At 42.3% G+C, this 11743-nt stretch overlaps 1 protein-coding gene across 3 annotated transcripts in view; it reads left to right on the plus strand.

The window, feature by feature from the left end:
• The window catches only part of TRPM6 (transient receptor potential cation channel, subfamily M, member 6), a 165587-nt gene that overhangs the window by 105055 nt on the left and 48789 nt on the right, over positions 1-11743 (plus strand). For all 3 annotated transcript variants that reach the window (XM_011947020.1, XM_011947021.1, XM_011947022.1), the window contains exons 22-24: positions 1292-1466; positions 1668-1782; positions 8425-8618. In XM_011947020.1, the coding sequence (XP_011802410.1) occupies positions 1292-1466; positions 1668-1782; positions 8425-8618 (484 nt within the window). The remainder of the gene's footprint in view (positions 1-1291; positions 1467-1667; positions 1783-8424; positions 8619-11743) is intronic.

Raw genomic sequence — 11743 nt, forward strand, 5'->3', positions numbered from 1 at the left:
GTGCTTGCCACCATGCCCAGTTAATTTTTTATTTTTTAGTAGAAACAAGGTTTCACCATGTTGGCCAGGCTAGTCTCAAACTCTTGACCTCAAGTGATCCGCTTACCTCCACCTCCCAAAGTGCTGGGATTACAGGCGTGAGCTGCTGAGCCTGGCTGGCTTTTTCCATCTGGCTATTCACAAGGACCTAAGACCTACCCTTTAATAAGTACAGTGTCTCAAGATCAGCTTTGGCTTTTCCTTCTAGAATACTTACTGGCAGGGAAGGAGCAAGTTCTGGAGCATGAAGGGTAGTGCTAAGACAAACAAACAAAGAAGACAGAAAAGAGACAACCTCCAGAACTCCAAAGATTTTTCGTATTTGACATTTTTCTCTTAGACCAGAAAGGTTTTCTCTTGTCTTGGTGACAATTAGTATTTATGAGACAGGCTATGCCGAGATAACCAATATATTTCAGTGACTTAGCACAAAGGTATTTCTCCCTAATGCAAGGTTTGGTGAGAGCTCATGGGGGCTGTCCTCTATGCAGTGACTCAGGAATCTGGGATCCCTTTGTCTTGTGACATAGCTATGTGAACATTTGGCTCCTGAGGTCTATGGCAGGGAGTGAGAGGGATGGAGAAAGTCTAATGGCTTTTAACTGCTCTGGAGAAGAAGTGCCCAAGTCACCATCAGACCACAGCCTACTGGTTGGAACAGGTTTCACAGCCCCAGCCTAATGGAAGGGAAGCTAAGAGACGTAGAGCACCTCTTGAAATACTGATGGGAATTGTGGTGAACGCTCTCTCTGTTACAGTAAACTAATGGATTGAGTTGATGTACATTTAATAGATGGAATTAAACTGGCTTGATCAGTTTCTTAGACTCTAATCAATTCCTGAAGACAATTCTAGGATGAATGTCTTCCTAGGATGAATGGATGAATTCAACAATATCCTATTTTTTTTTTTTTTTATTTTCCTAACCTCTGGTCCAAGTGGGGGCAAAGTTGGATATTAGCTAATCAAAAGATGTTCACAATTCATTACTGCTTAAACAAAGAAGAACAGATTCTCTCCTCTCAGCACATTTATGTTATTCCATAGACCACGTTGACTTGAAATACATACTGTGTGAGAAAACAAAACAGTTTAGCCAAAGAAGGTCTAGCTGTTCGTGGGCAAGGGTGTTTTAGTCAATGACTAGACAATCTTATTATTTGCAGGTATAATTGTGATAGTTGCTGGTGTTTGGTTTCTTTTGAACTTCAAATCTGTGGTAAAATTCTGGTTGTGCTATGCTCTTTTGCAGACAGCAAACATGTTCTATATTGTGATCATCATGGCCATAGTCTTGCTGAGCTTTGGAGTGGCACGCAAGGCCATCCTTTCACCAAAGGAGCCACCATCTTGGAGCCTAGCTCGAGATATTGTATTTGAGCCATACTGGATGATATACGGAGAAGTCTATGCTGGAGACATAGATGGTATGTATGGGATTTTGCCATCATGCAGAAATTGTGCCTTCATAGTTAACAAGAGTAAAATAAATCTGAAAAACAATCCTCTAAATCTAAAAATGTTTGAATTTATGATATTCTGTGCAGTTAATGTGCTAAATGTTTGTCTAGAGTGGCAGGACTGTGATTCATCTTATCTCTCATTCTTTTAAAATTCTTTATTTGTAGTTTGTTCAAGCCAGCCATCCTGCCCTCCTGGTTCTTTTCTTACTCCATTCTTGCAAGCTGTCTACCTCTTCGTGCAATACATCATCATGGTGAACCTGTTGATTGCTTTCTTCAAGTAGGTTATTTCAATTAAATATGATTATTTTATTTAAATAAGAAATGTGGGCAGATATGTTGAGTAGATTCACATGTACTTTGAGTATGTAACCTTTGATTTTTGTGTGTTCTATGTTTTATTATTATTGTTTTGAAATATGTGCATAAAACTACTGGTAAGAAGGATGCAGAGTGTGGGAAATGGTGAAATAATAAATGCAGTCATCCATCGTTATCTGTGGAGGGCTGGTTCCAGGACCCCCTGCGGATGCTAAATTCTATGGATGCTCCAGTCCCTTATAGAAAATGGTGTAGTGTTTCATATAACCTATGCACATCCTTCTGTATACTTTAAAACATCTCTACATTATCTATGATACCTAATATAGTGTAAATGCAATGCAAATGGTTGCTATATTGTATTGTTGAGGGAATAATGACAAAGATAAAATGTCTCTGCATGTTCAGCACAGACACAATCATCCTTTTCTTTTCCCCAAGTATTTTCAATCTGTGGTTGTTTGAATCCACAGATGCAGAACCCACAGATATGGAGGACTGACTGTGGAGGGAAAGTACAATGTAACAACATCAAAATGCGAGGAGATCTTGAGTTGTGATTAGGCAGTAAGTTCGAATTATGAAAGGATAGCAAATGATGGAATTGCAGGTTGGCAAAGGAGTTCTTGATATGCTTTCTTCACTTGCTCCCAGCTTCCCCTGTTCTGTTTTCTCTTTCTCTCTCTCTCTTCCTTTCTTCTTTTCCTTTCCTTTCCTTTCCTTTCCTTTCCTTTCCTTTCCTTTCCTTTTCCTTTTCCTTTTCCTTTTCCTTTCTTTCTTTTTTCTTTTTGAGGTGGAATCTCGCTCTGTTGCCCAGGCTGGAGTGCAGTGGTGTGACCCCAGCTCACCACAACCTCTGCCTCTGAGGCAATTCTCCTGCCTCAGCCTCCCAAGTAGCTGGGATTACAGGAGCCTGCCACCATGCCTGGCTAATTTTTGTGTTTTTAGCAGAGATGAGGTTTCACCATATTGACCAGGCTGGTCTCAAACTCCTGACCTCAAGTGATCCACCTGCCTCTGCCTCCCTAAGTGCTGGGATTATGGGAGTGAGCCACTGCACCAGGCCCTCTGTTTTCTTCTCTGTCACTTCTCACTGTTTCTCAGTCTTCAGTTCTGGATCATCTTCTCCCCAGCCTTTTAACATTGGAATGTCCCTGAGCCCGGACCTGCCTCTTCCTTCATTTATGCTTTTCGTGATCTCTTTCAGTTTCCTCTATATCCTGAGCACACCTGATTAATATCTCCAGCCCAGCTCGCTTTTTTTTTTTTTTTTTTGAGACGGAGTCTTGCTCTGTTGCCCAGGCTGGAGTGCAGTGGCCGGATCTCAGTGAGCTGCAAGCTCCCCCTCCTGGGTTCACGCCATTCTCTCGCCTCAGCCTCCCGAGTAGCTGGGACTACAGGCGCCCGCCACCACGCCCGGCTAGTTTTTTGTATTTTTTTAGTAGAGACGGGGTTTCACTGTGTTAGCCAGGATGGTCTCGATTTCCTGACCTCGTGATCTGCCCGTCTCAGCCTCCCAAAGTGCTGGGATTACAGGCTTGAGCCACCACGCCCGGCCGCCAGCTTGCTTTCTTAAACTCCAGCCATGGAGATCCAACTGGCCCCTTCCTTCACCAGTTAGAAATTTAATAGATTTCTAAAATTTAGAACACCCAAACTCTTCATCTCCCCTCTTTCCCAACATACTTTTATTTATACTATTTAATGTAGTCTTTCCCAAATCTGCGAGGAAGAACATGAGTTTATGTTGATGTTCCAAACATCAACATAAACAGTTTTGTTTACACCAAACAGTAAACGGTTTTGTTTACACCAAAAACTGAGTAGTCATTCTTACTTTTTCTCTACTCCACACCATGATTCTGTACATAGAGTCATTCTTAATTTCTCTTGAACCTCTCCCTCTAAACTCCCAGGAACTTCTGTTAACTCAACCTTCAAGTAGGTAACTGATTTAACTACCTTTCACTACCCCACTATTATCACAGAGTCTCTAATTTATCTCTCTGCTTCTGTCTTTGACTCCCTATATTCTTTTCTCAACACAGTAGTCCAAATGACCCTTTAAAAGCAGACATCAGAGGATATTACTCTTCTGCTCCAAACTCTTCAATGCCTCCCATTTTACTTCTGGGTAAAAGTTTAAGTCACTACAATGACTTATATGGCCCCATGTGAGTTGGCTTTCCTGTCACTTCTTCTCTTTTTTTTGAGATGGAGTTTCACTTTTGTCACCCAAGCTGGAGTGCAATGGTGTGATCTCAGCTCGCTGCAACCTCTGCCTCCTAGGTTCAAGCAGGTCTCCTACCTCAGCCTCCTGAGTAGCTGGGATTACAGGTGTGTGCCACACACCTGGCTAATTTTTGTACTTTTAGTACAGACAAGGTTTCACCCTGTTGGCCAGGCTGGTCTTGAATTCCTCCACCCACCTCAGCCTCCCAAAGTGCTGGGATTACAGGTGTGAGCCACCACGCATGACCCCTGTCACTTCTTTTTTTTTTTTTTGATGGAGACTCTCTGTTGCCCGGGCTGGACTGCAGAGGTGTGATCTCGGCTTACTGCAACCTTTGCCTCCCGGGTTCAAGTGATTCTTCTGCCTCAGCCTCCTCAGTAGCTGGGACTACAGGTGCACGCCACCACACCGGGCTAATTTTTGTATTTTTAGCAGAGACAGGGTTTCACCATGTTGGCCAGGCTGGTCTCGAACTCCTGACCTCGTGATCCACCTGCCTTGGCCTCCCAAAGTGTTGGGCTTAGAGACGTGAGCCACCACGCCTGGCTGTCACTTCCTAAATCATGCATCGCACTACTCTTCCCCTGACCCATTCCTCTCCAACCACATTGGCCCCTCAGTTTTTCAGACCACACAGGTGCCTTTGTGCTTGCTAGTCCCTCTGCCTAGAATGCTCTTCCTACAGCTACCGGTATGGCCCACTTCCTCACCTCTTCTTGTCTTGCTCAGAAGCAAGCAATTTATCTCAAACACTGAAAAGAGTGCCTGACATGTATTTGTTTTGTAGACAAAAGAAACCAAGTGAAGCAATGGGGAGAAACTCATATTTTCTAGATGCCTCTTAAATGTCAGACACTGTGCTAGGTATTTGATTCCTTGTTTACCTTACCGAAGAGAAAAAGATAAGAAAAGAGAAAATCAATTTATGCAGTATAAGTAACGAAAGTAGGGAAGACATGGGTTGAGAGTTAGGCAAAGTAAATCAGAATTCTTAAAAAAAAAAAAAGTGACTGCTGTGTTGTTACCTATACATGGGGAAGACATACCTTCCTGCTTGTTATATGATAGTCATCAGTTCTCTTAGCCCAACCATTTTAGGAACTTAGAATATTTGCTGGTGTTTAGTTATAATAGCTATTTTTATATATCAAATAATAAAAGGGTCTGAGTTTTTTGCGGGGGCGTGAGGGGAGACAGGGTCTCACTCTGTCACTCAGGCTGGAGTGGTACAATGGTGTGATCTCAGTTCACCTGGTTCAAGCGATCCTCCCACCTCAGCCTCCCGAGTAGCTGGGGCCACAGGTGCGTGCCATCATGCCCAGCTGAATTTTGTATTTTTGGTAGAGACGGGGTTTCGCCATGTTGCCCAGGCTGGTAGTCTGGGATTTAAAAAATGTCCAGTGTCTCATCGCCCGTTTGCTCTCAGGGGAAAGGCTCACACCCCCCATCTTAGCCCCAGGAAGGTAAGTGCGTGCTGGTGATGGGATGGCGTGACGATCCTGCTGTGGGTGTCACCAGGAGGCTCTTTGGACTCTTTGGGAAGGAGTGTCACCCGGTCAGGTGGTGTGCTCCCAGTCACTAGGGGTGTACACTCGAGGTTGGGTGAACACCTGCTGGTCATGGTACCCAGTGAGTCTTGCCCAAGTGGGCAGCTGAGCAGAGGCCCCTCTGGGTCTTGGAGTCCAAAGAACTGCAGAGCAGCCCAAGGGGTGTGGGTCAATTTTGAGTGGCGGCCAAGTCAGGGAGCCCATGTGCCTCATGTTCGGGTCTGGTTGACTTGGCCACCACTGAAAGAAGCAATAAGTACGGGCTCCTGGTACCTGCAGATCTCCTGCAAATGGCACAGAGAACAGCCTTGAAGCCACCTTTCCCCTCCAGGGGACTGATCCTGTCCCTAATGCTGCAGTGGCGTCCAGGGATCAGGGGAACATTGCTTTGAGAACTCTCCTGCCTGTTACAGAGGCAGCACAAAGCCGGTGCCCCCTGAGCCAACACGGCACTGGGATGGCTTTTTAGGAGAGAACTCTGTTGGTGACAGTCACATCTCAAATATAATAGCTGATTTTAAAAGCCAGCAGCAACGAAGCCATATACCTGAGTACAGGTGGCAGTTGCAGAGAGCCATGGGCTGGAGAGGGTCAGATGGGGCCTCCCACAGGGGGATCCTGGGGGCACTGCAGCTCAGAGTGACTCCCAGCTCTGTCACTGGCAGGGTGACCCCTTCATTCTGGAGTCTTTGCTCTGAAAGCCCCCAGTGGGGGTGCCCTTTCAGATGCCCCCTCTCCATTTCAAAGGCTCTGATTCTCGATCTTGAAACCAAATGCAGCACGGACACTTGATTTCCGTTTCCACTGGGATGGATGGAGGTCTCCTTTCTAGCCCTAGCCCAGGCGGCCAAGCCCATCCTGGCATCAGAACATGCTGAGCACATTTTGTAGGGTGGCACCTCTTTATCCAAGTTACTAGCTACACATCAATGTTTAAAGAGAAAAAAGTGACCTTTCATTTTTTTTTCTTGAAACTTAAGGAAACAGGATACGTACTACTGATTTGTTTTTTCCTTAAAGAAAACTAAACGCATAACTGCAGAGTGCTAGAGGTGTGTATTTGTCATACAGTGGGGGGAAAGTATTTGTGCTGCTTTTTGGAGATGGACTGGAATGTCTGGTTTCTGTCCCCGGGCCCGGCAGCTATGTCTATTTTCTGTAGAAGGTGCCACAGTGAGACCTGGAGCCACCCCTTCCTGCCCTGGCGCTGTTTAGAGCTGGGACCCTATGGACTCTCGGCCTGTTTCTCCCTTCTATTCAACCACTCTGATGTGGGGAGACAAAAAGAAATAGAACTTTTTGATAGAGTGGTAGAAACATTGATTTGAACTATTTTAGTAGAAGGAGTACCAAACAAGACTCTGATAGTGTATACTTTGAGCTAGATAAATAAAGGCCTCTTTTTGAGCCTCCTGGCCAGCAACAACAACAAAAACAAACATCCAGTGTCAAAAAAGAAGTTGAGAAATCCTCGCATAGGACAAATTTCTCATGTTAGAGATGAACACACTGAAGACAATACAGACTGACCAACCCCAGATCTGACTACTTCTCCGGGAGCCGGTTACAGACAATTCTTTATAAAATAATTGAAAAAAACAAAAACAAACAAACAAACAAAATTAAATACACTGTGAAGGTCGCCACCTGCTGGTGGAAGGCTGTTGTCATGTTGGAGTGAAACAACTATTAATAGCATGTGCAACCCTAGAGTTTCTCACTCATTGACCAGGACCCCAAAATGTGCATTTCTGACATGTTCTTAGGTGATGCTGACGCTGCTGGTTCAGAGAACATGCTTGAGAACTACTGAGATAACCCAGTCATCTATGTTTCAATCACCTTCTGTATGGATTCTGAGAAACTTCTATTCTTACCCAAAAATGGCGTTCTCTAGGATAATCCTGGTTCCTTTCCTTTATCACTGTTCAAGTTTAGGGTTATCTGTGTTTTTATTTGCTAAATTTGGCTGCCTTCCTCAAGTTCTACTCTGCTATCTTTCTCTAAAGAAACTAAAATTTTGACATTGCAAGAAGAATTTTTTTAAAAAGAAACTAAATTTTGTTAGTCTATGCACAATATTAAGATGGACATTTTACTGTGTTACTCTTATATCATATTATATACTTAAGTAGTTAAGGATGATCTATTGTTTCAGAATAACTGTAGCCCCAATCATTACCCCCATGACAAGTTCTATAATATCAATATTCACCATTCTATCTCCATGTTACAGCTACAAAGTGACCTACCAATAAGGAGTTACTTTTATTGTAAAGTTAATCTAAATAATTTGTCTGGATTTTCATAGAAGCTCTGCTTTTTGATTTAAGATGAATTGATTCTTCTTCCATTTCTTCATTTACACTATTCTGTTTGAGTGTTTTAACTGGGATTTTTCTAGCAGTTCTCACATTTGACATTAGATAGATGATACAGAGGAACATTAAATCTGTTTCCCATAAATGATGAATTATGGACTGAAAAAGAGCTTTTATGTGAGAAGAGATGGTGACTTGAGAATAGTGTAGAGTTCCAGAACGGATTTTCTGCTCATTACACTGAAAATGTTGACATTTTCTTTCCTCTGATTGTAATGTCTGCCTTTTGCCTGTTATTCTGATTAGCATGTTTGATTGTAGAAGGTAGCTAATATATTTTGTTTGGTGGAAGAAGAATCGTAAACACAGTGGATAGTATTTGTATTGGGTAACTGCCAGTAATGTCAGGTGAACCAATCATAAATGCTGGAAAATATAGAATCTGTTACCTTTCAAGACTTCATATTAAAACATTGTCCCTCCCTTACTTCATCTTACAGCAACGTTTACTTAGATATGGAATCCATTTCAAATAACCTGTGGAAATACAACCGCTATCGCTATATCATGACTTATCTGGAGAAGCCCTGGCTGCCCCCACCTCTCATCCTGCTGAGCCACGTGGGCCTTCTCCTCCGCCGCCTGTGCTCTCATCGAGCTCCTCACGACCAAGAAGAAGGTGACGTTGGATTAAGTAAGTTGTTCTGTGTGAGGCAGGAGGAAGAGAGCAAAAAGTAGAGATTCAAAGTGAAGATGCACCGGAGTATTAAGTTAAGTTCAGGGCACTGGGGGGCTCTGGGAGTTCCCTGACAATAGAATATCAGCTGATGCCCTGGGTCTAAGTAAATATATTGACCTCATTATGAGGTCGCAGTGCCTTTTGCCAAGATGAACGGATACTTAGAAAGGAATAGGTAGGAGGAGAATCTCTGCTCGATTGTGTAAAGGCTTTAGGTTACATGGAAAACCTGTGTTTTCTCTGCTGACCAGAGAACTCATCAGAATAACTCCTAGAGAGTAGTCATGTGACCTGTACTGTTCTCCTTGTTGTGGAAGATGGAATTCAGACAGAATGGAGTTACAGAAAGCCTTGGGGTCTGAGAGAAAAGATAAGCAAAGCTGGGCTTAACTTACTAACCGGAGTCATGGTCCTCTGATTCTCTAATCTACTGAGCATGGAGGTGATTCTGAAATGGATGTTTCTTATTTTCAAGAACCTGAACTCAGAATGCGGTAGTGCATGCCTGTAGTCCTAGCTACTCAGGAGGCTGAGGCACAAGAATTGCTTGAGCTCAGAAGTTTAAAGCTGGGGTGCGCCATGATCATGCCTGTGAATAGCCACTGCACTTCAGCCTGGGCAACGTTGTGAGTCAGGATGCGGAAATAGAGATTCTGACTTCTGTTTTTTCAAAGCATAAGCGTATATATTTTGAGGTTTTCCTAATTCATCTTGTTTAGCCAGATCTTCACTGCATGATATGACTATCATACTAATTGTTGTCAGAGAACATTGCGTTTGGTGGTTTTACAAATCTTCTGTAGTTGCTATCAAGCAATTCCACAGTTGGTACCAGGCCATTTCTAGATAGTTCCCAGAAATACAGGAAGCAGGTGGCATAAATACACAATCCTTTTCCCAGTTCCTAAATCTGAAATACCTCTGAAAACTGAAAGCCTTTTTTCTTCATAAATTGAGGAAAGACTTATTTGGCAAAAAAAAAAAAAAGGCTGATAAGAATTGATGTGAAGCCATTTATTTTCTTTATTTCTTGGAGTATGAATATTCATTGATGTTGCTGAAGAAAATAGTAATATGTTTGATTTTAGGGATTGCTGTAACCTTAACTAGGGATTTCACTTCATTTATTATATATTCACTATATTAACTTTCTGAAACTAGAAAAGAACAGTTCTGAATTCTAAAATACTCTGGATTCCAGGAGTTTCAGCTAAGGGACAGTGGGCTGTTTATGTGTTTAGGTGGGTCCTTAGGGGGACAGGTCATCCCCTGCAGTATATTATGGGGTTGACAGGGTGATATGCTTTTGCTGGTGGTAGGTGACTCTGTGACGTATTTTTTCTCCTCCTAAGTCACTTTGAAGATTTTTTCTTTTCTTTTTCATACCCCACTCCCTGATCAAGAGATTCAGCCTTTGTACGAAAGCCAAAGCATAACTGAAGTTAACTTGAAGGCTTATAATTATACTGTAAATTTCAGGCTGCTAGTAGAGAGACGTCCCAGGCTTTGGCTGCAGAACCATTGCAACCTAATAGCAGAGTGTGAATTGCTTGATAAATCCTGGAATTGACTAGGATTTGCCCAGACTTCCTAGTACCACATGAAAGAACGTTTCCTGGGTCCACCTTGGTCTGTGCTTATAGGATGATTTCATAAAAACTCGAGTAAAGTTTACAATGAATTCACCCTGAGCTTTCTGGAACATTCTTGAATTTTCGTAACATTGCTTCTGATCCTTTATATTGAGGATAAAGACATTTACACAAGGGGCAGCAGTGCCACCTTGCGGACAATTACAGGAAAGCGCCACATACTGCAAGCTGCACCTGTCATTGGAATTACTCTGGATTGTTTGCTCTCAGGGACCCACATAAGGTTCACATCATGACACCTGTGAAGTTTCTTGCTCATGGGAGATTCTTCAATGAAAGAAGACTTTAGAGTTGGGTAGGGGATGGGAGATACCAAATCTTTTCAGTGTCTGAAAAAATTTTTCCTGCCATTTAAATCAGAAAGCACTGTATATCTGAGTTGTGAATACATTTTACAGCTGACTAATACTTTTAGCCATGTTTTCAATTTAAAATTAAGATTTTTTTGTCATTTTTTTCAGAAAATAATGTAACAATTGCATTTTAAATAAATTCTGGAGAACCATGTTAGTTCTTTTTGTCCTAATGTAAGCAAAACCATTCAAGAAAGAGAACTTTCCAATTTAATCCATTTAGCAGCATCATTTCATTTATATATTTTCTAAGCATTATAAACTTGCTTAAAAGATGGTATATTATTCTATTAGGCAGGAGTGAAAGCCAAGGTAATAGACCAAATGTGAATGCTGGAGTTTGATGAAGAATTGCGTTAGCCTTATAATATCACTTAGTAATGTGTCTTTTTAATGAGTTATTTATGATTGTGTCAGAGAAGGTATACAGCCGTGATTGGCCATTGAATGGTAATAATAACATCCCATTCTTCAGTAGAAGGACTTAGTATGCACAAACTCTGTGTAACAAGGTAAAACTTTCTTATACTTACTGGATTAATTTCAACAGACTGCCTTCTAATCTTGCATTTAACCTATTGGTTATTTACTGTCATTGTAATAGCTAAAAGAGTTGGAAGAGAGGTTAATTAGTGAGTACAAATATGCACTTTGATAGAAGAAATAAGACCTAGTGTTCAATAGTTCGGTAGGGTTTTTGTTGTTATTGTTGTTGTTTTTAGAGATGGGGTTGCCATCTCTGTTGCCCAGGCTGGAGTGCAGTGGAGCGATCTCAGCTCACTGTAACCTCTGCCTCCTGGGTTCAAATGTTTCTCCCACCTCAGCCTCCTGAATAGCTGGGATTATAGGCATGGACCACCACACCCAGCTAATTTTTTTTTTGTTTGTTTGTTTGTTTTAAGGAGCAGAGAGTTTAATAGGCAAATAAGAAGGAGGAAGCTCCCCCATACAGAGACAGAAGGAGGGGGACTCCAAAGCCGAGAAAGGAAACCCCCAATTTTTGTATTTTTGATCGAGGTGGGGTTTCACCATGTTGGTCAGACTGGTCTTGAACTCCTGGTCTCAAGTGATCCAC

The sequence above is a fragment of the Colobus angolensis genome, unplaced genomic scaffold, assembly GCF_000951035.1.
Source record: "Colobus angolensis palliatus isolate OR3802 unplaced genomic scaffold, Cang.pa_1.0 Scaffold257, whole genome shotgun sequence".
NCBI lineage: Eukaryota > Metazoa > Chordata > Mammalia > Primates > Cercopithecidae > Colobus > Colobus angolensis.